The sequence below is a fragment of the Myxine glutinosa genome, chromosome 4, assembly GCF_964187855.1.
Source record: "Myxine glutinosa chromosome 4, kmMyxGlut1.1, whole genome shotgun sequence".
Classification (NCBI taxonomy): domain Eukaryota; kingdom Metazoa; phylum Chordata; class Myxini; order Myxiniformes; family Myxinidae; genus Myxine; species Myxine glutinosa.
Genome location: NC_136264.1, coordinates 131,006,319 through 131,033,689, shown reverse-complemented (window position 1 = coordinate 131,033,689; position 27,371 = coordinate 131,006,319). Strand labels below are relative to the sequence as shown.

The following is a 27,371-nucleotide window of genomic DNA, read 5'->3' as shown; positions in this document are numbered from 1 at the left end:
ATCCCGCTTATGAACAGTCTACTCTTCCAGCAGAAGCTTCATGTAACGCGAGCAACAAAAATAACATGACAACATTGTGACCGAGGTTACAACGGTGATGGGATACTGAAGTTTAGAAAAATGAGGCAACACTCTGGCACTAGAGCGTAGCACGGCACCTACCACGTAGCACGGCGGATGAGTGGATACACTAAAACAGGCTGTGGGCGTTTGACGCGACTTACAGGTGAATATGTCATGGAAAACTCACCAATGTATGGCTTTCTGAATGAGAAAAAATAAAGACAGGTTTCACTCAAACATATCGGAGATGTTCCGGCAACGCACCCTCAGCTGATGGGTACTGCGGGACACATATTGCTGTGCAATGTACAAGCCAGGATATATTAATGCTCTTCTTCACTCTGTATGGACCACCATTGAAATCAGGTTTCAGCAAACTCACCTCATTCGTTCCAGCCAACGACACTCTTATGTGGCTTCTTCCTTTCAAAACATGGTAATAGTAAGCCCTGAAAGTTAAAGCTTCAATCGTTTCCATTTTTAAACCCAAATAATTAGGGTCGATTCCTCGCAGGTATAAAATGTTTTTACATGTTTGATACCGATCATTTGTTCCATCGAAGCTCAAATGTAAAAAAGAAAAAATGCAAAATCTAAACTTATTTTTATGGATCACTGAATAAGGACAAAATATTGATATTGTCCTGTCCGTAGCCGATGAACACCAGCCTCGGACGAATAGCCGAAACGGTCCTTAATTCCAAGGCGAGTAGCTGAAATTGGCGGTTGGTTTGGTCGCGCGCGGGATGGAAGGAAGCGAAGTGCTTACCTGAACGAAAGCACATGGGTTTAATCCGGAACACACAAAACATGCAAACACGGCCAGGAAAATTCAACAATAATGATTTTAATGTAAATAATTGAAAATAAAGCAATGATTAAATAAATGTTGAGGTAAATTAATTTACTACTTTGAGGGACCCTCTGGCAGACTCAAAAACAGACAAGGGGACAAATAAGAAAATAAATGTTTCCTATTAGACGGCCAGCACTCAGCTTTGGCCTCAACGAGGACTTTTAGGAGCTTGGTGGTCGTTGAAGCTTGAATCCCCACAGGCGGGAGGCGCACAAGATGGCTGCAGAGTCGTGCCCCTCGGTGCCACGAACGTGAGGTCCTTTGTGAGGGAGGTCCTCTTTCGGGTCCCTCTGCGTCCGGGAAAGCATGACGTCGGACCCAGTCCACCTCGACCTCAGCAGTGTCCAAAAAACCCCTCAAAATCCTGCCGACTCGGCAAAAGCAATCCTCTCAGGCGCACACACAAAAGAAAAGACACAGCTCTTCCACCAACGTCTGTTTCTCCCCAAAAACCCACACTGAGAGAGCGCGAGCGAGACGTGCTCTTCTTCCTCACTCCTCTCGAACCTTCTCTCCTCCGACGTCACCCCGACCAATCACAAGCTCAGGGGCGTGGTCTGCTGGCTCTGCTCCTCCACGCCCCTCGTACCATTCTGGGGGCGTGGCCTGCCGGCTTTGCTTGGCATGAGTGTTAATTAAGGCGGGGCTTACTTGTCAGATGTATGGGTACTGTCAGCGGTTGTGGTGGTTTAATGGAGGCTTTGCATGGCTGGCCTTGTGCGGTTGTAAAAACACAGCGACAAAATCACAGAGGGAATATCACGTACTGGGGAGAACTAACCTTAATCCCTAACTAGTTAACTCAGCTTCATCCCTCGTGTGAAGACACATAAACAATCTTAAGCTCAAGTATCCATACTTAAATACATCGAGATGTCTCTCCTACGCAGACACGGTCCATGCTGTATCTACTACTGTGTTCAAAAAGTATCCGACCTTTATTTTTCGTGCGTAAAAAAAAAGAAGCTAGGGAGGCGTTGATTGGTGCACGTATGTAGGCGATCCTAATGCGCACGCGTGAATTTTTTCCCACCTGCAGAAGCTGTCATTCGACGGCAGACCGCCGATGAGTGAGGACATGTAAGTGAGCGCCGTCGGATTTTCGTTTTTGACAAAATGACGGAAAAACTTGAACAACGCTACTGCATCAAATTTTGTGTAAAGCTTGGCGATTCCCAAGTGGAAACGATCCGCAAGATTCAACACCGTTCATTCCATTATGAAGGAGGATTTGGGCTTCAGGAGAATCTCAGCGAAGTTCGTACCAAAGCTGCTAACGATTGAGCAGAAGCAACTCCGTTTGGAGATCGCACAGGACATGCTGGAGACTGTGAACAGCGATCCCAGCTTCCTCAACACAGTGATCACTGGCGATGAGTCCTGGGTTTATGGGTACGACCCAGAAACCAAGTTGCAGTCATCACAATGGAAGCATCCAACATCCCCGAGGCCAAAAAAAGCAAGGCAGGTCCGCAGCAATGTCAAAGTCATGCTGACCGCCTTCTTCGACTCCAGAGAAGACATCATGCGGAATGCGACGGACCAGCTGCGCGCCATCCCAAAAGAGGTGTTCCAGCGCTGCTTCTGACAGTGGCAGAACCGTTGGGAGAAGTGTGTGGCAGCCCAAGGGGACTACTTTGAACGAGATTATTATAAAAAATTTTTTTATCTGGATGCGAGTATCTTTTATGAACAAAGGTCGGATACTTTTTGAACACACTACGTATACAATCCAATCTGTACGATGGGATTCCATCATCTACCCCCTGCTATAATTATACAGTCCTACCATTACTATGGGATTCCCTCATCTACCCCCACAAACGTAACAGTATTTACTCGATGAAAAATAAAATTATTCAATATGAAGTAATCCAGTTCACCTTCCAAATAAATTGCTTCATCTGTGAAGTTGCAGCCTGAGATAATGATGTTACCACATTTCAGGTCAGCGCCCCCCCTGTCCTCCCCTGCACGCCTTCTCCCTCCACCCCACGCCCCCATTCTCCCAGAAGTTTATTAACTTTTTAAATAAATGCAATTATAATACCAGGAGGTGCATAGAAGATTGCCATTCATCTACAAGGACCCACATGAGCGTGCCCACCTTTTCACAACTGCACCACATCTCCATGGGGTGAATCGATTGAGGGTCTCAACCAACTAGTTTTATATTTATTATTTTCCTACCAAAACTTCGGGAAGTTTTTCCTCGGATAGGTCAGAAAGCACGTGCACTTGGTTCTGCCCTTTATCAAAATGTACGGTTTAAAAAAAAACAAAAAACATTCTGAATATAGTTTTTTATCATTAGCGAGGCAACACTCCATCATTATGTCCCGCTCACAATCCAGATAATCACTCCATCTTTATCACAAGCCTCGAGCTATTAACCATCGTGGGAATCCTCAAACAAGATCAGCGTTTTCCACATTCCCATCCTGTCGGTCGGCAAAACAAGGACAATGAACGCGAAAAAGGGTTCCTCATCTCAAGCACCTGTGATAAGGACAACTTGCTCTCCAGCGCAATCCCCGATAAAGGTTTTCCAGCGGCCGAAGCGCCATCCCAGCCATTGTATATTGTGTGACCACATTCGGCCCGAGTTTGTGCTTTCTTTTTACATTCTTTGGATTTTTTGGCAAAATGTGTCGATTTTTTTCCCAAACGGCGAAATGTTTTTCTCTCGAGCCATGTGGCAAGAATCATGAGCCGTTCGCGTTACCAAGGGCGGTCCTGGTCGTCACAAACAGGGCGTCAACGAAGCAATATGGTGAGAGTGGCAATCATAAAATAAATAAAAATGACAAATCCTGTACCAGGTAACTCGTTTAAACACCACGAGAATTCGAGACTGGGTGGGGACTCAAATGGAACACCTGGGTTCAACTTGCATGCGGACAGGTATGTTCATGAGAAATCCATATTAAACGTGTGACGTCCTGGTTTCTGTTTCAATTTCCCCCTGAGTATTCTACAAATAACGTACATGTCGCTCAGGGAGTCCCCGAATCACCCCTGATGTGAGAAGCAAAAAAACAGCCTTGTTGTCGCCAAACGATGGTCGATGGATCCACCTGGGATTCATCACCTCACAGGAACCTCCGGATTGCCCCCAAAAGGATCTGGAAGTCGGCACACGTGACCAAATACGAAGCTACATGAAAAGGTAAAGGGCTCAGCAGGACTGCTGGACAAGACTTCTTCAGGTGGTGGTGTTACCAGAGCATCAGATGATCCACCTGAAATGCTTGGGATCATATCCGCACCCCACCCAACCAAACCATGGAATATGGAGACAGGACTCCCTATACTACGAGGATGTAAGTCTGCTCTCTCCTCCATGAGCCTTGACCTTTGAAAAAAAAATGAAAAATAAAGAAGATGAATCATTACCATGACCAACTGACAATAAAGCACAGAGGTCACAGGAATGGATCAACACCTTTGACGACCATGAATAACACAATTAGCCTGGTGAGGGTAGGGTGGGTGTGGTGGTGGTAGTTGTGAGAGTGGTGGTGGTAGTTGTGGGTGTGGTGGTGGTAGTTGCGGGTGTGGTGGTAGTTGTGGGTGTGGTGGTAGTTGTGGGTGTGGTGGTAGTTGTGGGTGTGGTGGTAGTTGTGGTTGTGGTGGGGGTGGTGGTGGTGGTAGTTGTGGTGGTGGTAGTTGTGGTGGTAGTTGTGGGGGTGGTATTTGTGGGGGTGGTGGTAGTTGTGGTGGTGGTGGTAGTTGTGGTGGTAGGGGTGGTATTTGTGGTGGTGGTATTTGTGGTGGTGGTGGTGGTGGTAGGGGTGGTAGTTGTGGGGGTAGGGGTGGTAGTTGTGGGGGTAGAGGTGGTAGTTGTGGGGGGTAGGGGTGGTAGTTGTGGGGGTAGGGGTCGGTAGTTGTGGGGGTAGGGGTGGTAGTTGTGGGGGTAGGGGTGGTAGTTGTGGGGGTGGTAGTTGTGGGGGTGGTGGTGGTAGTTGTGTGGGTGGTGGAGGTAGTTGTGTGGGTGGTGGTGGTAGTTGTGGGTGTGGTGGTAGTTGTGTGGGTGTGGTGGTAGTTGTGTGGGTGTGGTGGTAGTTGTGTGGGTGTGGTGGTAGTTGTGTGGGTGTGGTGGTAGTTGTGTGGGTGTGGTGGTAGTTGTGTGGGTGTGGTGGTAGTTGTGGGTGTGGTGGTAGTTGTGGGTGTGGTGGTAGTTGTGGGTGTGGTGGTGCTTGTGGCGGTGGTGGTGGTTGGGTTGGGACAAGACAATCCAGGTCAAAAGCAAATTGCGTTGTGGATCAAGGCCAACAATTGAGGACACAATCAATTATGGAATCCGATTAGACAATTACTTTCAAAGAGTTCGTTCACTGATCAAGTCGCATGAACAACCCGTCTCTTGCGAACGTTCAGCCATCATGGGGTTTAATAGCTCCTAATGTAATAATTATTTAATGGCGTTCCACCGTCACACCCGTGAGACACACACGAACGGAGGAGCCCTCGGGATACAGACATTGATTGAATAACCAGGTAAAGGTGTGACGTAACCATAGTTACAGTAAAAAATATTTTTTTAACCACAGGCATGCATACTACAGTTGCCCTTAGAGCACAAGGGAGACACCTGCATACGCGAAGTACAGTACACGTTCTGCACGGGACATCGCCGGACGCCCTGCGTGTTTCGGTCTCCGTACGTACGGAAATCGTCGGCGTACATTGAAGTGCGCACGCCGAGGGAGAGGGTCGTCAGTTGGAGCACAGAATAGCAGCACGGGCCGCGACACGAACAGGCTGCCTCAATCAGTCTCTGTGGTAAATACACCACAACACGATCGGCGTGCTGCTACACGCACAAAACAGCGGGATTTAGAAACCCAGCAAATCACTGCAGCGTCATTGACCGGGCGAGCACCGGCCGTGTAAGCACACGCACCTCAAGCTGAACGTCTTGCCTTGCACCGTAGTTTCGGAAAGGCTCCCTCACACGACCCCTGAGCCACGCACCTCGGAGACGCGCACACATACACACGCACACACACCCTCCTCCCCACCCAGAAGGCCGGAACTCTCCGCCCATGTCCCGCCCCTGTATCCCGACGCGTGAGGAAGTGACGCGAACGTGGCGTGCTGAGGTAAAAAAATATTGTATCCAAACAGCTGCGGATTAACGTACGAATTCGCACCTACCACAGGCGTAGGATCTAAATTTAAACATTGAAATCAAGAGACTCGGGATGGAAACGGTTAAAATGGCGCGAGGATGTTTATTGGAGTACACAAGCCCGACACCCCAAACCTGAGGCTGAGGGGAAAAATGAAAAGTGTGAGCATGTCTCTAGTCTCTTCCCCTTCCCTCAAGATAAAAAAAACAAAACGCCATTTATCTGATCTTGTAACAGAACCAAGGCTTCCATTTTAATTTAATCCTTTTTAATTATTTTATAGATTGCTCTGCCAAGGAATACGAGCGTAAGTCCGTAACAGCAAACTGCAGTAATACACCTCCCCCCACCCCCTTTTAAATCCCCCAGCACTGTTACCACCTTAAAACAACACAACACAACAACGTGTGCATAAAAGGAAGAACAATTAGCCTAGCTGTTTAGGTTTGCTATTCCCTTTAAAACACAGTCCATAGAAGGGGGGAAGACTTCCGAACATCTCCATGGGTCAACATTTCAAACATCCTGAGGAGAAATCCAACGCTTGGGGGGGGGAAAAAAAAAAAGACGAAAAGTGCGGTAAGCTTGCAAAAGTAACACTAAAGAACAATAGGCAAAGACACCGACTTTCTGCCACTTCGATATACAGAATCTGTACAGGTAATCCAAAATAAGCATAACTTACACGGACCTCGCACGACTGATGAATTCATCGGAAAATGGGAGCACACAAAAAAATTAATTATTTCATTACTCAATGGGGTCATCCTCGGCTCCTTGCCTAACTACCCTCACGATGTACAATTCAGGATCATGAGCACGTGACTAAGGGTCAGAAACAGGACTGAGAAATGATCACGAGGTATCTCAGTGGAAGACCATCTGGCGCCAGCGGCGATCATCCAGGAAAGGCCACAGAGCCTTGCGAAGGCCTATCCGAAGAGGAGTGTGCTTCCCGATGCCCAAGACCTCCAGCGCGGAAAAGTCCAGAGTAGCATTGCGTGGTCGTTGCACGTTACCTGTAGGCTCTTCGATCACCTGTAAATCGACAGGTGTAAGGGGAGGGAAAAGATAATGGGTAATGAGCGTTGCCCATTTTTGAGAAGCTTAAACTGTACAGGTGATTAAAAACAACGGTGACCTCACAAACTGGTCTGCGGCACATGCGCAAAGTCAACGTGTTTAACCAAAATCAGGTTACAAAGTTATTAGATTTTATTGAATGCGATAAAAGGCTCAAGCAAAATTACACAACGATTTCATATGATCACATAGTTGATACTGGGTGGTATGCCATTGCCTTCCCAGCAGCAGTCGGGGCAGGAATTTGTTCAGGGTGCCGGCGATAACTCGCCTACTCTTTGCGAAAGACACCGTAGGATCTTCAACGTCCACCAACTAATGCCAGCAGACGAGACTCCCTGTTTAACATACATCTGAGGGACGCACACACACAATGATGTAATCACCCTGCCTGTGAATCATCAGGATGACAGTTTATAGCTGGGCAAAGATTCAAACCCAGGCTAGACAGCAGTGAACACCTCTACTCAGGATGACGGAAAGCCTAACGTCGTTAACTCCGAGGCGTATACCCGAACTTGGCGGGATTATTTTTGGCGCCCGAGGGAAGGAACCGAAGCCTTACCTCAACGAGAAGCACACGGGGGTTATCCGATCCCCACAACACAGAAACGAAAAGACGAGGAATGAAATTCACCAATAATGGGTTTAATGGCAATAAATGCAAAGACAATAAGAAAAACATAGGGGCAACACTCCTGTCACTCACCTGGGAAAATAAACAGTATACTGCACCGACTCAAAAGGTTCAAACGGTATTTCAAAAGAATTTTACTGGTTGGTAGAAGACAGGGCAGCATGTAGAATCATACTAACATAATCGTAAGACTTTAAACAATCAAACAAAAAATTACCTATTTTGGGGGGCAAACCCCCCACCCCATTCCCCATATACCTCCTAAGACCCCAATTTTTCTAATGCCTTGAACAATCATTGGTACACCATGGGTGATTATGGTTGTGATGAAGTTTCATCAAAATTGCATGTGTAGTTCCTGAGAAGAGGGCAAATACCTATTTTGGGGGCAACCCCCCTGAAGAACTCCAATGGGGCAGATTTTTTTTAGTGCCGTGAACAAACGTTGGTACATCATGGGTGGTGAAGGTTTTGGTCAAGTTTCATTGAAATTGTGTGTAGTTTCAGAGGAAAAAGCAAATACCTATTTTGGGGGGGTCAAACCTGGATCCACTTTGACCCCGGTAAACCCCCTTAGACCCCGAGTTTTTTTTTTTATGCCGTGAACAAACTTTAGTCACAACACAACAAATATATCATTTGCGCCAAGTTTGGTCACAATCCCTTCAGCGGTTTCGGAGAAGAAGTGGCAAGTGTTTACGAACTGACTGACGGACGAATGGATGGATTGACGACACGCCATCGCATAAGCTCCCCTGAACTTCGTTCCAGGTGAGCTAAAAACTATATTCCTACGTTGAGACGTCTCCGCTCAGACACAGACACAGACACAACAGGGGAAAACATAAAAAAGAGAAAATGGTGTAGTGAATCGGCCGATACTCAGCCTTGCTCCAACGAAGACGAACGTGAATGCTTCTCGAGTCTCCGCACGGGAAGTGCACAAGTTGGCGCGAATCGCCACGCGGGCACACTGAGCCACGAAGCGGCGGCAAAACGTCCTCCTCCTCCGAATTCCTGGATGGACCGCACCGCGCAGCCACAGCGCGTCTGGAGAGCACCACTGCTCGGGAATACCGTCCTCCTCCGGTCATCCCACGCTCCACAAGGCTCCGATAAATCTCTCAGGCACACACAGCACGAAGTACAGCCGTCCTCAACCCAGGCAAAAAAAGAGATGCGGTCGCTCCCACCAAAGCCAGAACAAGAGAGAGAGCGAGAGATGGACACACCCTCCTTTTTTCCCTCGCGGACGTCGCTCCCCGACCAATCCCCGTGCCCCATTACATCATTCCATATCCTCTCAACCACTCACGAAGCTCGGGGCGTGGTTTCTCCGTTACGAGTTATCGGGGGCGGAGTCTAGTCTCTCATCGAGAGTGTTCGGGGTTTGGTCCGCATGACGGTATTGTGGGTGAATGGAGCGCTCGTTGTTCTTGTCGTTGTAGTAATGGAGCTGGTTGCATGGCTGGCCGAGTTTTGTAAGAACATTAGGGAAAAATCACAGGGAGCCAATTACACACTGGGGGTTATTAATCTTAAGCCCTCGAACCAATTAACACAAAAGCCACGCCCCTTATGGCGACATGCAAACACTCTTACGCTCACGGTTTACCCTGATTAGTGCTATACATCGGATTTTTATGTGAAAAAATATTTTTTATTTTTTCACATAAAACTGCTTTTTTGCGTGCAAAAAAAATATTTTGCTATTTTCGGAGGAAAAAAAATATTTCGCCCTTTTTCGGGAAAAATAAAATAAAATGCCCTTTTGGTCGAAAATGTCTGGCAACGCTAAAAAAAATTAGGGAATTTTTCGAAATTTTTAACTGCGATCGATCTCAAAAACAAAACGTTGCGTCCACTTGCGTGCGTTGCGTCCCCAGCGTGTACAGCAGTGAGGCGGTGTACTACAGTGAGAGAGTGTACACAAAGTGTGAACAAGTCTCCTATCAAGATGAGTGCTGCTCTTCGTGACAAGTGGCTGAAGGAATTCAACGCTGGCGGCGATGGGACCACCTTCAAGTACGTGTCGAGTGACACGGCTTTCTGTCGAGCTTGTGAAAAGACTTTCCGGGCGAAGCAGAAGTCTGAGCTGGCCCAACATGTCCGAGGAGACCGCCACAAGAGCAACTTGGCCTTGAAGAAGAAGAGGACGGTCACGCAAGCCACCATGGAGGACTTTGGTGGCGGAAAGAGGCACAAGTGCGACGTCGGTGGCTCAGGAGCTGTGCCAGGCCATGTTGGCCGCTGGCATCCCATGGTCGAAATTGGAAAACCCTGCCCTCCGGTCGTTCCTGGAGAAGCACATCACTCTCCAGATCCCCGATGAAAGCTGGATTCGAAAGCACTACCTCGACAAGTGCTACGACGAGGCTTTGGCGGGGATCCGTGCCGACCTCGGACAGCAGCCCATCTGGCTGTCCGTCGACGAGACGACCGATTCGGCAGGTCGATATGTGGCCAACATCATCGCGGGACGCTTGTCCAAGGAGGGGTACTTTCGTCCCCACCTCGTCCAGTGCATGTTTCTGGAGAAGACCAACTCCGGGGAGATCGTGCGTGCAGTCAATGACACGCTGCGCTATCTTTGGCCTGATTTCAAGCCGGAGTGCCTCAAGGTCCTCGTCAGCGACGCCGCGGCCTATATGATCAAGGCCGGCCATGCCCTGAAGGAACTCTTCCCGGACTTGCTGCATGTGACTTGCATTGCCCACGCGCTCCACCGTGTCTGCGAGACAGTCCGAGAAATGTTCAAGGACGTCAACGACCTGATTGCCACGACGAAGAAGGTGTTCGTCAAAGCCCCGTCGCGTGTTGTCTTTTGGAAGGAGCAGCAGCCCAATCGTTCTCTCCCCCCGGAGCCCATTCTGACTCGGTGGGGGACGTGGATCGACGCCGCGGTGTTTTACGCCGAGCACTTCGAGGCCGTGAAGGACATTGTGGACCAGCTGAACGATGACGACGCGATGGCAATCGGAGTGCCAAGGACCTGTTCGGAAAGGCGGACATCAAGCTCAGTTTGGTCTTCTTAAATGCCCACGTGTCGTTCATCCCGAAGATCCTTAAGCAGCTGGAGGAGGCCGGCATGGAGCTGGCCAAGGCCTTCCAGCTCCTTGATCAGGCCAAGGAGGAGCTCGAAAAGATCCGAGGCTGCCGTAAGGAGATCCTGCTCACCAAGTTCAAGGCGGTGCTGCAGCGCAATCCCGACATTGGTGTGCTGAGGACAGTGGCTTTGATCCTGGATGGAGATCAGCACGGATCTGAGGTTGGTGTGCCGGCTGGAGTCAAGCTTGCTGACATCCCCCTCTTGAGGTACTGCCCCATCGTCAGCGTCGACGTGGAAAGGCCCTTCTCCGTCTACAGAAACGTCCTCACCGACCGCCGACACCGCCTCACCAAGGAGAACATTACCAAGATAATGATTTCAAACACCTACTTTAACCGTTCCTAAAAGGGTCTTGTCAATTTCTTCTAGTCCTCTACTTATCAAACAATGCGGTTGCAATAAAGGTACCTGAACGTCATTTTTTACCTGTTTACTAGCCCAAAGTGCTTAATGTTGTGCAGGAAAAAGCTTACCATTTTTTGTTCTTTTTTTGACTGATTTCTGAAAAACTTGGTAATAATAAAAAATGAATAAAACGGGGGAAAAAAATATTTCAGGATTTTTTCACATAAAAAAAAAAAATTCCGCTTTTCAAAACATAAAAGGCCTATTTTCTTAACATAAAAATCCGTAGTCTAAGTGATTACGTACATCAAGGTTCTTCTTCTTTGCATCACACAGTCCATGCTAATTTACACAATCCTGACTTCACTAAGCTATTTTTTCCTTCCCCCACAAACGTAACAATATTATTGTGGATTCAGGGGTTACGTGGGAGTATTCGGACCCACTTCCCAGATAACTCGGTGGTATGACAGGTTGCTAGGCAACCACGGATACCATCTGAGACATTTAATTCAGGTAGGGTCCAGCGTCTAACTCCTCTTTACCTTTCTGGTGAATTAAACCTCCCAGATGGGGAACTGCACTCTCAACGCCCCACTGCTGTCAATCAAAATGGCCGAGCGATACCGCAAGTGGGATGTTAGCTAATGACTAACCATAACGGAATGGTGGGGCAGAACTTCCTGTCAGAAGAACACACTATGGTCTAACACTCTAACCAATGGAGAAAAGATGATTAGGCAGTTTTGAAGCAGCTTATAAAGATCAAAAGGACACATTCACAGACAAACAGTTCACAAGAGAAAGATCTTACCCCATAAGCACTTCAGCCCACTTAGTCACCTTAGTACGTTTCTACACATGTAGGCACATCATACACTCATAGGCAAATTGTGAGTCCCTAACCCAGCCCTGAACAAGTCGAGGGTGTAATTGTTGAAAGCACTCACGCATTCCAAGTGAACGAAATAAAAGTAGGGATAGCCAGAGAAAGAGTGCACGTCCAGGAAAACTGCAGCTTGTCATCTCTTTGCACCATCAGCCCGATAAGTTCGTTCTCACAGAGGTTAGTTCTCGTAAATTCAGCCTCGGCTCTGATTTTCCTTAGACGCGTACCAGCCCTAAGCCCTTCAATTCCTGGCATTATAAAGTTCCTGGGGGAGACTTTGTTCTGGGGCCCGCTCCTCGAGCGTGGCTTGAGCTTCGTGGACACCACCACCTCCTCATTGGTGCATTCCTGTCATCATGTGACACTCATTGGCCGAGCCCATGGTTCTGCAGCAACCACGTCGTCCACTGGTGGAGGCCCGCCCATCCGTCGGCGCTTTGCTATGCCGTTTCTTGATTTGCAGATCCAAGTCTGCGCCACTTTATGATGTGCTTGATTGGATTTGCAACGACTTTTAATTTTGCTTTTGTAACGTGTAATGTGTGTTGCAAAGCGTGTATGGATGCACTGCAAAGAAATGCGGAGAGAGAAAGCGAGAGAGGGGGAGAGATCGAGAGAGATCGAGAGAGATCGAGAGAGATCGAGAGAGATCGAGAGAGAGAGAGAGAGAGAGATGGGGAGAGATATGAGGAGAGAGATGAGGAGACATGGGCAGAGAGATAAGAAGAGTGCCAACGAAGAAGAAAGGGGATTTAGAAAAAGAAGAATTAGAAAGGGGGTTCGAATCTGCTACACAAACACAACGCATTCCCCCTTTCCACTGATACGAGGGGAGAGGTAATTTTAACGAAACAAAATTGCTAGATACAACTACACTAGGGAACCCTTATGTGTTGGATGTGTCTCCCTAGGGTCGCCGGAAACCACAACAGTATAAACTAGAACGGCACTCGGAAGAGTGCATAACTCTGCCAGGCTGAACAGTTTACACTCTGTAATATCATGTAACAACGTTTGGAAATATCATGCTATATACATAGTTCCCCCCCCCCCCCCCCCATCACTCAATGGTGAAGAATCACTTTAAAAATTCTCGGATCCGGATCCAGATCCAGATCACCAAAATCTAGCCATTTCGTCCTTGTCACATACACAACCACTCCACTAAATTTCGTCCAAATGCGTCCACAACTTTGAGATATCCTGTTCACAGACAGATAGACAAACAGACAGGCAGGGGTGAAAACACAACCTCCATCCACCTTTGCCGGCGGAGGTAACAAAGGATCCTGACATCACAAGATTATACATGGAAGGGAACACCAAACAGTGTCCATATTTTGTTGTTAGTCCTTGGTCAAATAACTCTCCGTTCCAATATTAAAGTACTGTACTCACAGCACGAAGATGACTGCTGGGCAGATTGAAAGCATCTGCCATGGCACATCCAATCTCGTATTTGGTCATTATGTCGCAACTGGCCCAGTGGTAAATACCACCAAAGGACTTGTCCTACATCATGAGCCAATGGGGGAAATGTGAACACAAGAAAGCAGTGAGCAAAGGTGGTTTTAGAAAAGGTTATGGGGTGCAGGGAGGGGGAGGGAGAGGTTACGCACAGGTGGCACAACAAGACACGGAAGGATAAGTTTCTCACACATTAACATCAGTTTATTATGGTGATGTGCTGGGGTGGCAGCGAAAAGGGGTGGCAGAGAAAAGGGTGGGCAGAAAATGGGGCAGAAAAAGGGGAGCAGAGAAAGGGGAGCAGAGAAAGGGGAGCAGAGAAAGGGGCAGAGAAAGGCGAGCAGAGAAAAGGGGAGCAGAGAAAAGGGGTGGCAGAGAAAGGGGCAAAGAAAGGGGAGCAGAGAAAAGGGGAGCAGAGAAAAGGGTGGGCAGAAAATGGGGCAGAGAAAGGGGAGCAGAGAAAGGGGAGCAGAGAAAAGGGGAGCAGAGAAAAGGGTGGCAGAGAAAAGGGGTGGCAGAGAAAAGGGGTGGCAGAGAAAAGGGGTGGCAGAGAAAAGGGTGGGCAGAAAATGGGGCAGAGAAAGGGGAGCAGAGAAAGGGGTGGCAGAGAAAAGGGGTGGCAGAGAAAGGGGCAAAGAAAGGAGCAGAGAAAAGGGGAGCAGAGAAAAGGGTGGGCAGAAAATGGGGCAGAGAAAGGGGAGCAGAGAAAAGGGGTGGCAGAGAAAAGGGTGGGCAGAAAATGGGGCAGAGAAAGGGGAGCTGAGAAAGGGGAGCAGAGAAAAGGGGTGGCAGAGAAAGGGGCAAAGAAAGGGGAGCAGAGAAAAGGGTAGGCATAAAATGGGGCAGAGAAAGGGGAGCAGAGAAAAGGGGAGCAGAGAAAAGGGTGGGCAGAAAATGGGGCAGAGAAAGGGGAGCTGAGAAAGGGGAGCAGAGAAAGGGGAGCAGCAAAAGGGGTGGCAGAGAAAAGGGTGGGCAGAAAATGGGGCAGAAAATGGGGCAGAGAAAGGGGAGCAGAGAATGGGGAGCAGAGAAAAGGGGTGGCAGAGAAAAGGGGTGGCAGAGAAAAGGGGTGGCAGAGAAAAGGGTGGGCAGAAAATGGGGCAGAAAATGGGGCAGAGAAAGGGGAGCAGAGAAAGGGGAGCAGTGAAAGAGGAGCAGAGAAAAGGGGAGCAGAGAAAAGGGGTGGCAGAGAAAAGGGTGGGCAGAAAATGGGGCAGAGAAAGGGGAGCAGAGAAAGGGGAGCAGAGAAAGGGGAGCAGACAAAAGGGGTGGCAGACAAAAGGGTGGGCAGAAAATGGGGCAGAGAAAGTGGGGCAGGGTTAGTGGGACAGAGAAAGTGGGGCAGAGAAAGTGGGGCAAGAAGGGGGGGGGGGGCAGAGGAAGGTCGATGCATTCAATTATCATGAAAGGGATCAAAACTACAATAAATAAAAAAACACCTGCATCCAGTGCTCAGCCATCTGCCTCAAAACAAAGGCAACGTCCTGTGTGTGCGTTGGCTGTCGACGCTGCCAGTCGTCAAGGCTAGCGGACTTGTTGGCATGTTGTATGCGGTCAAATATCACTGTCACACCACTCTCTTCCAGCTCAGTCACCTCACCATAGAGTAGTGGCAAACGCAATATGGCAGCTCCTGCGACAAACCCAGCACGAGACAGGTTCCAGTGAGGGTGGGTACCTTGTTAAATTACATTTAAAAAAAATCTTTTTAACCCATTATGTTTGTCGTAACAATGAACCTGACATCACTGTTCAGTAATATACAGTATTGGGAAGCATGATGAAAGCATGCACAGGATATGTACAAATAATGAGTAATTGCAAATGAGCTGTATGCAATAAACACACCCCCAAACACACACCCCAAACACACACCCACACACCCCAAACACACACACGCACACCGTATTGTTACAGGAAATATACAAAAACAAAATGAACGCATGATACAATGCATTAGTATTTGGTATACGAGCCCTTTCCTTTCTTTATATAGAGCCTAGCACCTTGTTTTCATGCTCACACATAGTTTATCAGTGTAGGACTATGGAATGTTCCACATATCCTGTATCACTTTCCACAACCCCGCCAAGGTGTTTGGTTGCCGTTTTACTTTCTTCGTGTGCGCGTTGCCTCAATGATGTTCGTATCAGGACTTTGTTCAGGCAAAGGTATATTTGTCGATGTTATATTAGCGTCTTTACATTCCAGACAGTTTTTCATCACAGTGGCCGTATGCTTGGGGTCATCGTCATGTTGGAAGAGGAATCCTCGCCCAATGTGACATATCCCTAAGGGAATGGCACAACAGCACAGCCAGCCAGTACCTGCCCGCGACTATAGTGTACACCTTTGACTATATGTAACTCTCTGACGCCCTTGGCTGCGATGCACCCACGTGCTTGCATTGATCCACCCCGATGCTTCACTGTAGGTGTTGTACAGTGACCATTATACCCCTCTCCAGTCTGTTATCAAAAACTGCCGTTAATTATTGATAAATCTCTTAAAACCTGGATTCACATGTAGAGAGCACCTTCTCCCAGGTTTGGTTATCCCACGGTTTCATTTCTGCTGCCCATTTCAGCCTTTTCATTTAGTTCCCTTTCATCAGCAAAAGTTTTCAAGCAGATAAAGAACAACACATTTAGCTAACTAGCAACGGTACCCACCCTGCGGGCGGGGCTTCAATTTGGAGGCCCAAATGAAAAGGCAAAATATCAGAAATTGAAGGTTTTTATTTATTTTAAACGATTCATATAAACATCTGTTAAATCGTATCACATGCAAATCATCAAAATCTAAACAGTATCTTTAGAATTTCAATAAAAGCCACATCACTGTTCATATCGGTAAATATTATTCCATCGTGTTTCAAATCGTGATCGATACACTATGATCGTGATGATCGTGATCGTGAATCGTGATCGATAATCGTGTCCACAATCGCTATGTCGTATGTACTCCCGATACGTGTACCAAATTCCCGATACGTGTAACTGTACCAAATCAACAGTTAAAAGGATTTTGAGCCGATAGCTGTTACTGCCTTGGCAAGATCGATGGAGACAGCGATCTGTTAGCGATCGATGGAGACAGCGATCTGTTGGCGATCGATGGAGACAGCGATCTGTTAGCGTATTCACCACCCAAATAGCTATGTGGAATTCTCTCATATAGAGATTAAATGTCGTTTGAACTTTGGCCGAGGTCATTATTTACTTTAAATGATGTTTATATACGAATGATGTTCATATTGGTTTTGGGTCGTCCTTTCCGCATATCTCGTGGGACTGTGAGTTGGAGAGACGGCCGTGATGGAGGAGAGGGGGTTGGAATTCTCTCAAGCAGGGATTCAACCCGTGTCCTTACAAAAGGTCTTTGTCCGAGGTCACCGAGTTCGATCGGTGCAGCCGTGCAGCGATCGATCGGTGCAGCCGTTTGTGCGGCACCCAGGAAAACAACATCGTCACAATGAGAACATCGTCACAATGAACGTTATGCGAACGTGAATGTTATGCGGGAGTCCAAACCTGAGAATGCTGGAGACCAAAGCTGAAATTGGGGAAACTAAATAGCCTATTTTACTCCTGGAGATCCCAAGATTACCCACCCAAAATATCGTTGCGATCGGTTCAGCGCATTCGAACCTTACAGACAGACAGACAGACAGACAGACAGACGGACAGACATTTGGTGAATTATAGTAAGATGTGATTACCTTCGCCACCGAAGGTGGATAGAGGATATGTTTTCACCCCTGTCTGTATCGGTCAGTTGCGTTTTTTTTTTTCTTGGGGGTGGGGGGCAGATTTTGCAAGTATCGTGCTCCGCATGACGTCTTGTTATTCTGTTTGTTTGTTTGTCACTCGCTTACAGGTGACAATTCTAAACCGATAGTCATGAAACTTCACCAAGTTGTAGAGGTCGTCACAATTGAGAAGCCTATTGATTTTGAGGTCAAAGGTCAAAGGTCATCTGGAAGTCCAATTTCTAAAATCGCCATTTTTCATCTGATTGACTTGAAAATTGAACAGTATTTGTATAAAGTCACTAAATTGGGAAACCCACTATTTTTGAGGTCAAAAGGTCAACTCAATGTCAAACTTCCAAAATCATCAATTTTCATCTGAAAAACCATCAATTTTCATCCAATTGACTTGTGGATTGAACAGCATTTGCACATTGATTCACTAAATAGGGAAACCAACTATATTTGAGGTCGAAAGGTCAACTCTGGGTCTAACTTTTTAAAATCATCAATTTTCATCTGCAAAATCGTCACTTTTCATCCTATTGACCCGAGCTTTGATCGAGATGGTCAATTTTAATCTGGATGAAATGGACAATTTGCTGGATCAATGGCAAACGTTATTTTTGGTGGAAGAGGGGGAGGGGGCAGGGGGGGGGGGGGGGAGGAAGGTGGATTTTGCAAGTATCGTGCTCTACATGACGTCTTCTTGTTTGTTTGTGAACAAGATATCTCAAAGTTGTGGACGGATTTGGACGAAATTTGGCAGAGATGTGGCGTATGTGACAAGGACGAAACGATTAGATTTTGGTGAAGATCCGGATTCGGATCCGGCTCGTAGAATTTTAAAAGTGATTCTTCACCATTAGGAGATAGGGCCTAAAACGATAAATATCATGAAATCTCAAAAAGTTGTGGACGGATTTGGATAAAACTTGGTGGAGAAGTTGGGTGTGTGACAAGGAAGAATTGGTTAAATTTTTGTGAAGATCTGAATATGGATTGGGGAACGAGAATTATTTCATTTTTAAGTGATTCTTCACCATTGAGAGATCGGGCAAACCGCGATATACAACATGATATTTAAAAAAGTTATGGACGAGTTTTGACTAAACTTGGTGGATGGGTTGGTTAGATAACAAGAACAGGCCGATTAGATTTGGTTCAGGCCCGAATCCAAATCCAGCCTATCAGTGGGGATACAAAACAAACTGTTTAGCCTGGCAGAGGTATGCGCTTCACGGAGTGCCTTTCTAGTTCTTACTGTTCTTTAAAATCTTAACATCCGTACCTTCAGCTAGGTCATTCGCAATATCTCAATTGGATCGTTTTCCATCACATAAAGATCATACCCTGAGGTACTCATCATCACTTTTGGAAAGTTTGAGTTTTCTTCTTCAACAGATTCTGTTGTTAACAGTACTATATTGTACCAGTTTTGAATATCCTCCTTAGATAGTTAGGTCCAGAACCTCGATTCCGTGACCATTTTCTGGCTAGTAAGGTTTGACGATTGATTTGACTTCTATGGACCTTATATTAAAAAAAATTAGCACCCATGTCCCTCCCAAAAATCCCGGCATTTTTTCCTATGGGCCCAAATCCAAGATGGCCATCGGCGCCATCCAAGTTTTGCCAAGATGGCAAAAGTCGAACATGAGGATTCCGAATCTAACATTGGTTTGACATAACATCATTTTGACCCAGGAATCCAAGATGGCCGCCATCCGGTATAACGAAAACGTAACGTAATGCAAACTACATTCATTGGGATCTCTTGCATTAAAGTAATTGATGAATGAATGAAAGTAACTAAACTCGCACTTCAAAAACAATTATTTTAATGGCTGTAACGTGAACAGTTTTCAAATGAAACCACTGATGACATATGAACAGAAATCATTTTACACTTTTTGGCCATGGTTTGTAGAAAACTGACCACAACACAATTGAAACACATTAATAAGTTACCACGTCGGCTTTTGTGTAAACTGGTGAATCAATGAGATTGATAGGTGGTCAATCTGAATCAGAGCATTCTGCCTCACTGTAGTCTGAATCATCAGATTCCGACGAATCCCCCCTGTTCTCAGCATCATCTCCTTCCTCCTCGTCATCTTCCCCACTCTCTTCGGCTGTCCCTGGTGCAGGTAGATGCGTCAGGAGGGCAGGTCGGGTGTGGTGGACAGGGCGACAGTGACCGCCTACCAGCTCCCAGCCATGTCCGAGTGGCGAGGGGTGGTGCTTCAGGGAGGGATGGCGGGAAAGATATGCCAAATAGTTTGCACAGAGGCAGTGTTGACATAGGCTATCTGCATCTGGAGGGAGATGGATGAATGCTTTGTTCTTCAGTGTCCTCCACCTCGCTGCACAGGCCTCAGCCATGGTGCTACTCTTTTGTCGCCATAGATGACATCTCGTGTGAACTGGAAGAGCTCCTCTAGAACCTCCTCCTCGAGGTCAAGGCTATCTCCGCACCACGACAGCTGCCGCCGGGCCACAGGGCTTTTCGTCACCCGGTCATACATCCACTTCTTACCCTTGCCGTAGAAGCCTGAATTGGCATCACAGCCCGTCATACAGTGCAGCTGCACAATGCAGTCTGCCATCTCGTCAGTCACCAGGCCATGGCAGAAGACCATCTCCTGCTTCTTCTTTATATAGAGTAATCCAGGGAGCTGGTGCGAGATGGCCGCTGCCACGACATAGGCATCGGTGTCAGCGGCATCAATTACAACGGGGCCACTGTAGCCTGACTCGCGGAGAACTGCGTATGTGGAGAAGAGGACAGTATCAGCCTCTGACTGGTTAAAGCTGTAGTTCTCCATTGGCTGCTGGGTTAACAAGTTTGTGCAGTGGGAGCCGACAGAGTAGACCATCTCAACATCAACACTCTGTGCAAGGTCTGTCAGGTAGTTGCATATCAGTTTTTGCAGTCGCCCCTTGTTGCTCGTGCTCCACAGCAATGTTTTGAATGCTGGGGCAGAAGGGAAGGAGTCGTTCAATTTCATGTAGGTGTTGGGGATATGTGCCTTACCCTGTACCCGTAGGTCTCGCTCGTCATCTTTAGTTGCGTATGTTGCGTTGTATGGGTCGTTCACACATATGATACGTTCAGCATCACCATGGCGGGCAAGGATGATAGATGACACCTTATGGACGTAGTCCGACCACTTGTACGCGATGCCATATTGCGTTTGCCTGTCTGCTGCTGATGGAGTTGCCATCCTCCAGATCATGCCCATGTCGATGAGAGCGGTGTAGGGTTCCTGTAAAACTAAAGACTGCAGAGAGAGCCTCTGGATTATCTTGCTCTTTTGTGTCTTCCTGTATGTGCAGTTGGAGTTGAATAAGGCGCCACACTCCTCGACAACACGATGTTCCAACAATTCCGTGAGGTCCACAAGCTGACTGACCTCGACCAAGTCGATCAATGCCTTGAGAGCACTCCGCTCCATCTCAGCAACTCTTGCTTTGAGTTCACCTCCGATGCGCAGTACCCCCTCCTGTCAAGGTGTCGTTGAGAAAGTCATCATTGTCAATGATACTGATGCTTGGTTCTCCCTCAGCAATCTCGTCATGACAGATCGAGCACCGCTAGAGGTCATGCATGGTCCAGAAGTCACGCAGGAGAAGCACGTTCGGGTAGCTGATCCCCATGTCCAGTTTGTAGTAAGAATCAACAAGCTCCTTGCTGCGAGTCATCCCGTGAAGGGTGACGGTGGCTTTGATGGCAGTAGCTGTTGGTCGCTTTGTGGTGTACTGTGTGATGAGAGAGGCGAGAGAGTGTGTGCTGGGAGACAGATCTACCCCTTTTTTCCCCGCAAAGCAGATAGCAGCTGCACCATGAGAGGCGATACCTCTTCCTCCTCTTCTAGCTCTTCGACTCTCGGCGGCCAGGGGATGTGTTTGATTGACAGGACGTCATCCCTGAGCCGCTCGGCCACGTTGCGCACTAGTTGCTCACTGCTGACACCGATGGAGGAAAGCGCTGCTTCCACATATGAACCACCCCTGGACGTATCATAGACTAGGTCGCTCTGGTTCCTCTGAGGGCGGGTGTGGAAGCCGATCTTGCCCTCAAACTCCCGGGTTAGGATATCTTTGATAAAGGAAGACTTGACGCTGGATGTTGGGAAGCCATACCGAGAAATGATAGAACTGTAGTCTTTGAGGAGGCTCTGCAGTGACCTTAGCTCATGTTCCTCAAAGATAACTGTTCTGATGTGGTCAAAGAAGATAGTCTGAGCTTCACGGAGATTGACATTGTGCATGCGTGGGAGTTTGTCATCTTCACTCATTTTCTGGTAACAACGCACATATTTCAACCAGCATTTGTTGTGATATCGGATCTCAATCGCGTAGGGCTGATCAGCTGCACAATCGATCAAACAGTTGATTCTATCTCGCATGCTCTGATCTTCCAGGACCACCGTGTGGTTCTTGAAAGCCGCCCATGCATGATCGTACGAAATCAGGGACAGCTTTGTTTCTGGGTGCTTGGGCGACTCCGGTTTACAGCACTAGACACATTTTGTTTTTTCATGTATCAGCCCTTGAACGCTCGATCGCAGCCGCTTTTCAGGTGGAGTGGCAGCTGGTGGCAAAGCCTCAGACGTAGACGAAGACTGAGCTTGGAATTCCTCGACCTCTCGTTTTATCTGCCTTGTCTTGGCCTGTTCTAGTTTCTTGACATTCCATAAGGTCAACCTACATGAATTATGGACACATTGTCCGCTGGGACCATTATCCCAATTGACTGTTGCGTGGACGTCTCCGAACTTGTCAAGACCACTCCATAACAGGGTCTTCTTCTTGAGATTTTCCCAACTCTCGGCAGAGGTAATGGCATCGGTGACTTTGTTGCAAAGCCCGCCACACTGGAGCACACACGGAACGGTGGTCATTGGCATAAGCTTTCTTCTCAATTCAAATCACGAACAGCTGAAACCTAAAACATAGAAATACATGAAATTAAAAACAAACACACACACACACACACACACACACACACACACACACACACACACACACACACACACACACACACACACACACACACACACACACACACACACACACACACACACACACACACACACACACACACACACACACACACACACACACACACACACACACACACACACACACACACACACACACAAAAAATTCTCTAGTCAGAGCCTCAATTTCGTGACTATTCTAGATGCAGGCAAAATAATGTTTATTCATGTGCTCCTTTTCAAAAGTTGCCTTTTTGCTCTACCAGATGACGGCCATATTGGATTCCTAGGTCAAAAGGATGTTGTAACGTCAAACTAATGTCAAATTCGGGATCCTCGTGGTCGACATACCCCAAAAAGTGCATTTCTAAATAATTCTATGTGCTTTTGTTCAAAACTTTATTTTTAAAGATGGTGCCGGTGGCCATCTTGGATTAGGGCCTTAAGGGGAAAATGCTGGGATTTTTGGGAGGGACATGGGTGCTAATTTTTTTATATAAGGTCCATAGAAGTCAAATCAATCGTCAAACCTTACTCGCCAGAAAATGGTCACGGAATCGAGGTTCTGGACCTAACTTAGAGTCTTATATGGAATACACCTTCTGCCAAAACATGAAGATGGGCTACAATCTGTCGCATGGAGTTGCCTTCACCAGCTAAGATTTTGAGTTATACAAGCTATTATACAATTTGATATTTCCTTTACAGAAGCTGTAATATTCACCACACTACAATGATATCACCGCCTATATGTTTATAGTCCTTCAGCGGGTATAGCACTTTGATTGCTTGCATAGTGTACTATATCATCACATGTCAATATTATGAAGCCTGGTGTTGGCTTAATGGTTAAGGTGGCTGGCTTGATATCTTGAGGTCCTGAGTTCAAGCCCGTCATGCCGTTGAATTTACACAAGGTGGGTTGACTCAGCCTGTCATCCTTCCGAGGTTGGTAAAATGAGTACCAGCTCACTGGTAATGAGGGGGAGGGGTACATTGCATAAGCAGTACAGTGGCTCGCCCAGCAAAGGATGCAGCCAAGCAGTCGCAGGCTGTATAGGAACCACCACCACAATACTATGGAGCATTTCATTTTTACACCGACCCAACTCATCCACCAAGTTTTCTCATAAGCCGTCCACAACGTTTTTAAATATCCTGTGACATATCGTTTTTGGCCCCATCTCTCAATAGTAAAGAACCACTTACAAGAAAAAATAATAAATTATCTGAGCCGTATTCAGATCGTCACCAAAATCATATCAGTTATTTCTCGTCACACACCCAACCTGTCCACCACATTTCATCTGAATCTGTCCATAACTTTTGGAGACATCCTGCTCACACACAAACAGACAGACAAGCAGAGGTGAAAACATAACCTCCACCCACCTTGGTAACGACGAGGTAAACGAGCACACATGGCAGACAGGTTGAACTTAAGACACACCTGTAGATGGTTGTCTCACCATTGGGGAGGTGGATGAAGAAGAACATGTGTGACCCAAAAGGGTGTGGAGAATTGAGAGGGTGTGGATGTGGGGGAGAGGGAAATGGATCCCTGAAGAAGGGGAAGGAACAGAGCAGGAAACATTGGATGGGGGATGGAGGATGAGGGGGTGAGGGGGTGTTAAACCCTTTGTCAAATCAATTTTATAATCAACCATCAATACATACAAAACCACAGTTGGCCTGTTTTGGGTTCTCATCTGAGATGGAGTTCTCAACCAGAGTTGGCCGGTGTGCTTGGAGAAGAAGAAGGGGGGAGGTGGGGAGAGCTCACCTCCACCTGTTCTTCCTCTTTTTTTTTTCAAACTTGAAGCTCAGTCACTCAAAACTCTGGGCCTCACCATATAAACCATGATATTGTTTGGGCAAACCACACTTCAAAGTTGGCCTCCAAAGCCAGTCCTCGACTGGGCATTCTCCATCGTGAAAAATCCTTCCTTGGCACACCTGAACTCTTATCCACCAACAAGGCCTTCATCAGCAGCTTGATTGAGAACTGCTCTCAATTCTCATCATCCCATCACCATCTCAGATCATCCCCCATACAAAACCATGATCTTTTCTTCTCCCGTTAACACTCGCAAAACCCATCTCTTCCCAAATTTCCAGTTTTTCCTGACAGTTTGCGGTTATATCCATCTTGTTCATCCCGTGTCATCCTTCCCCATATGCCTCATGTCTCCAAGTTTCCCTATATTTTGTCCCTAATCCCTGCAGTTGGTGTGTTCCCCCCTCTCTTTATACTTTTCGTTTTGTTCTGTTATATCCTGATATGTTATATGTTCTAACTCCTCCACGAGCATCAACATTGTATACAAAAATGAAAAAGCCTATAAATAAAGCCCCAACGAGGGGGCCAGGGCATATTGGGTGAAATGCGACCCATCCACCGGTCGGGAAAAGTATTGTTGAGCCATTCACGGGAGACCCCAGGGGGCACGTGCAATTTCTCACAATACGTTTCCTGTTTGAAATGATTTTCAATTTTGTTTGACGACCAGGCAGGCAGACAGAGTAAAAAGAAAGAAAGAAAGAAAATTTTTAAAAAGCTCGAAACATTATTGGAACTTCCTACGATGAGGCCAAAGCAACGGCCTGTTGCTCTAACGCAGTGGTTCCAAACCTCTTTCCTGTCGTTTCCCCCTTCAACCAGTTCAACCGTCCGGATTTCCCCCCCCCCCCCACCCCTTCCCCCCTATATATATATATATATGTACAAGGAAAAAAGTAGCCAAAACACAAAATGTATTCGCTTAATAACATAAATAACATAATAAATAACATTAAAATATAGCAACACATACACACCCACACACTCACACATATACATACAGAGACACATACACACTCACACACATAAATTTAAATAAAAAAAATTTTGTATATAAATTTTTATTTACCGACGATGTTATAAATGTTTATGTTAAGTAAAAAGTCGAAGAACAAAAGAATTAAAGATTTGAGATTTATTCACTAAAGCACAATATTACACGAATGCTAATATTGTATTTCCCTTGGAATAGATTTCCCCGCTGGAATCTTAAAATTTCCCCCCATGGGGAAATTTCCCCCAGGTTGGGAAATGCTGCTCTAACGTCAAAGACAGATCAGTGACCACTTCATCGGTCAAGCTCCCTCTGCCGTCCAACCCTATCCCAACTTCTCCAGGATGCAAGCACTCTTCCAATAAACTTCCCCTCCACCTCCTCCTCCTCCTCCTCCTCCTCCTCCTCCTCCTCCTCCTCCTCCACCTCCTCCTCCAAATAAACTCCAAAAATCTAGGCTTACCACACACCTGCACTATGTTCCTCTTTACATCTGCCACCAAAGGTGGATGGAGGTTATGTTTTCACCCCTGTCTGTCTGTTTGTGAACAATATATCTCAAAAAGTTATGGACGGATTCGGACGAAATTTGGCAGAGAGGTAGCGTATGTGACAAGGACCAAATTATATTTTGGTGAAGATCCAGATTCGGATCCGGCTAGTATAATTTTTTAAGTGATTCTTCACCATTGGGAGATAGGGCCAAAAACGATACATAGCAGGATATCTCAAAAAGTTGTGGACAGATTTCGACAAAGCTTGGTGAGAGGTTGGGTTTGTGACAAGGACTAATCGAGTAGATTTCAGTGAAGATTTGAATATGGATTCGGATATGAGAATTATTTAATTTTTTAAGTGATTCTTTCACCATTGAGAGATGGGGCTAAAACCAACATATAGCAGGATATCTCAAAAAAAAAAAATAGTTTTTTTTGTATACAAGATCGAGAGGCTCGTTTAAGAGCTAACATTAATCACAAATTTTAAAAAACCGACACACAAAACGTATAATAAAGGGAGTGGGAGACAAGATGGGAAGAGAGATGGAAGCACACAAGAAGTACAACAGCGTGTAATAAAGGGAGCGGGAGTGGTATTATACGCTGTTGTACAGGGACATCGGGAGATATGTGGGAGGGAGATGGGTTGGGGGGGGGGGAGGAGGCATGGGAATGGGGGACAGGAGGGAGGGGGAGAGGTATAAAACACATGGACACTGCTAGGACTTCCAGGAAAGAGGTTGGTATTTCAAAAAAGTGGATCTGGGGTGAATTAACATGGGTAGAAAATATCAAGGTTTTGGATGGGGAAAGATAAGAGATGGTCGTGAACTGCTGTTTCAAAGACCTGGAGGGAAGAATGGGATTGAAGAGAGTGAGGGAGTTTGTTCCAGTATGAATGAATGAATGATCGTTTTTTAAGGCCATTTTCCCCGCTAGAGAGGGGGTTAGCCTTGCGGGCCCCATGAGCTCATGGTTCCCTGTTTGAGGCAATGTTTTTATGGCCGGATGCCCTTCCTGACGCCAACCCTTGGTCGCCTCTTACGATGCGCAGGGATACGGTGTACCTATTCTAAATCGAGGTACACACCGGGATCATTCATCCCAGCAAGCTGGTACTCAATTTTCCGACCTCGGAAGGATGACAGGCTGAGTCAACCCCCCTGGTGTTAATTCAACGATCGACTGGGATTCGAACTCAGGATCCGAGGTGGGAGTAAAGAGGAAAGAAAGAGTGAAGCTGAGCAGAGAGTCTTGATTTTGGCAATTTCACCAGAAGAGGGTTGCTGGCAGATCTAGTGCGACCTGTAGGAATATTTGGGGGACAGAGCACAGATAGAAATGGGGGAGCTAGGCCAGATAGGAATCGGTAGACGACAAAGACCACCTACCTGCCTGCGGTGGGTGAGTAAAAGGTCCTCACAATCAGCTTCATCGTGGGAGATTCCAATGATTCTGCAAAAGCTTTGGTTTCAACAGCGTGAAGCCGAGCTAGGTGTGAGGCAGGAGCACCAGCCCAGAGGGGAGAGCAGTATTCCATTGAGCTGCACATGAAAGCCTTGTATGTGGTGAGGAGCTTAGGTATGCCAAGGAAGAACTTCGGCCAAGGAAGGACTTCGCACGACGGAGGATCGTTGTGCGACTCGCTTTGGAGGCCAGCTTGGAAATGTGGTTTTCCCAGGAAAGATAATGGCAG

General features: G+C 46.9%; 2 protein-coding genes across 5 annotated transcripts in view; both read right to left on the bottom strand.

Annotated features, from left to right (window-relative positions):
* Positions 1-5,969, bottom strand: part of LOC137425220 (uncharacterized) — a 61,952-nt gene extending 55,983 nt beyond the window's left edge. Inside the window, exons 1-2 of one of the 4 annotated variants that reach the window (XM_078776411.1) lie at positions 5,826-5,923; positions 5,591-5,735 (exon numbers count right to left, since the gene is read on the bottom strand). The gene's annotated coding sequence lies outside the window, so the exon portion shown is untranslated. Of the gene's footprint in view, positions 1-5,590; positions 5,736-5,825 lie in introns of all 4 variants that reach the window. The other 3 variants (XM_068113417.2, XM_068113418.2, XM_068113415.2) reach the window with 3 other exon arrangements.
* A 167-nt stretch (positions 5,970-6,136) lies between these two features.
* The window catches only part of MAT2B (methionine adenosyltransferase 2 non-catalytic beta subunit), a 54,308-nt gene continuing 33,073 nt past the window's right edge, over positions 6,137-27,371 (bottom strand). The window contains 3 exon segments of the mRNA XM_078776425.1: positions 6,137-7,092; positions 13,516-13,629; positions 15,024-15,217. Coding sequence (XP_078632551.1) covers positions 6,922-7,092; positions 13,516-13,629; positions 15,024-15,217 — 479 coding nt within the window. The 3' untranslated portion in view covers positions 6,137-6,921.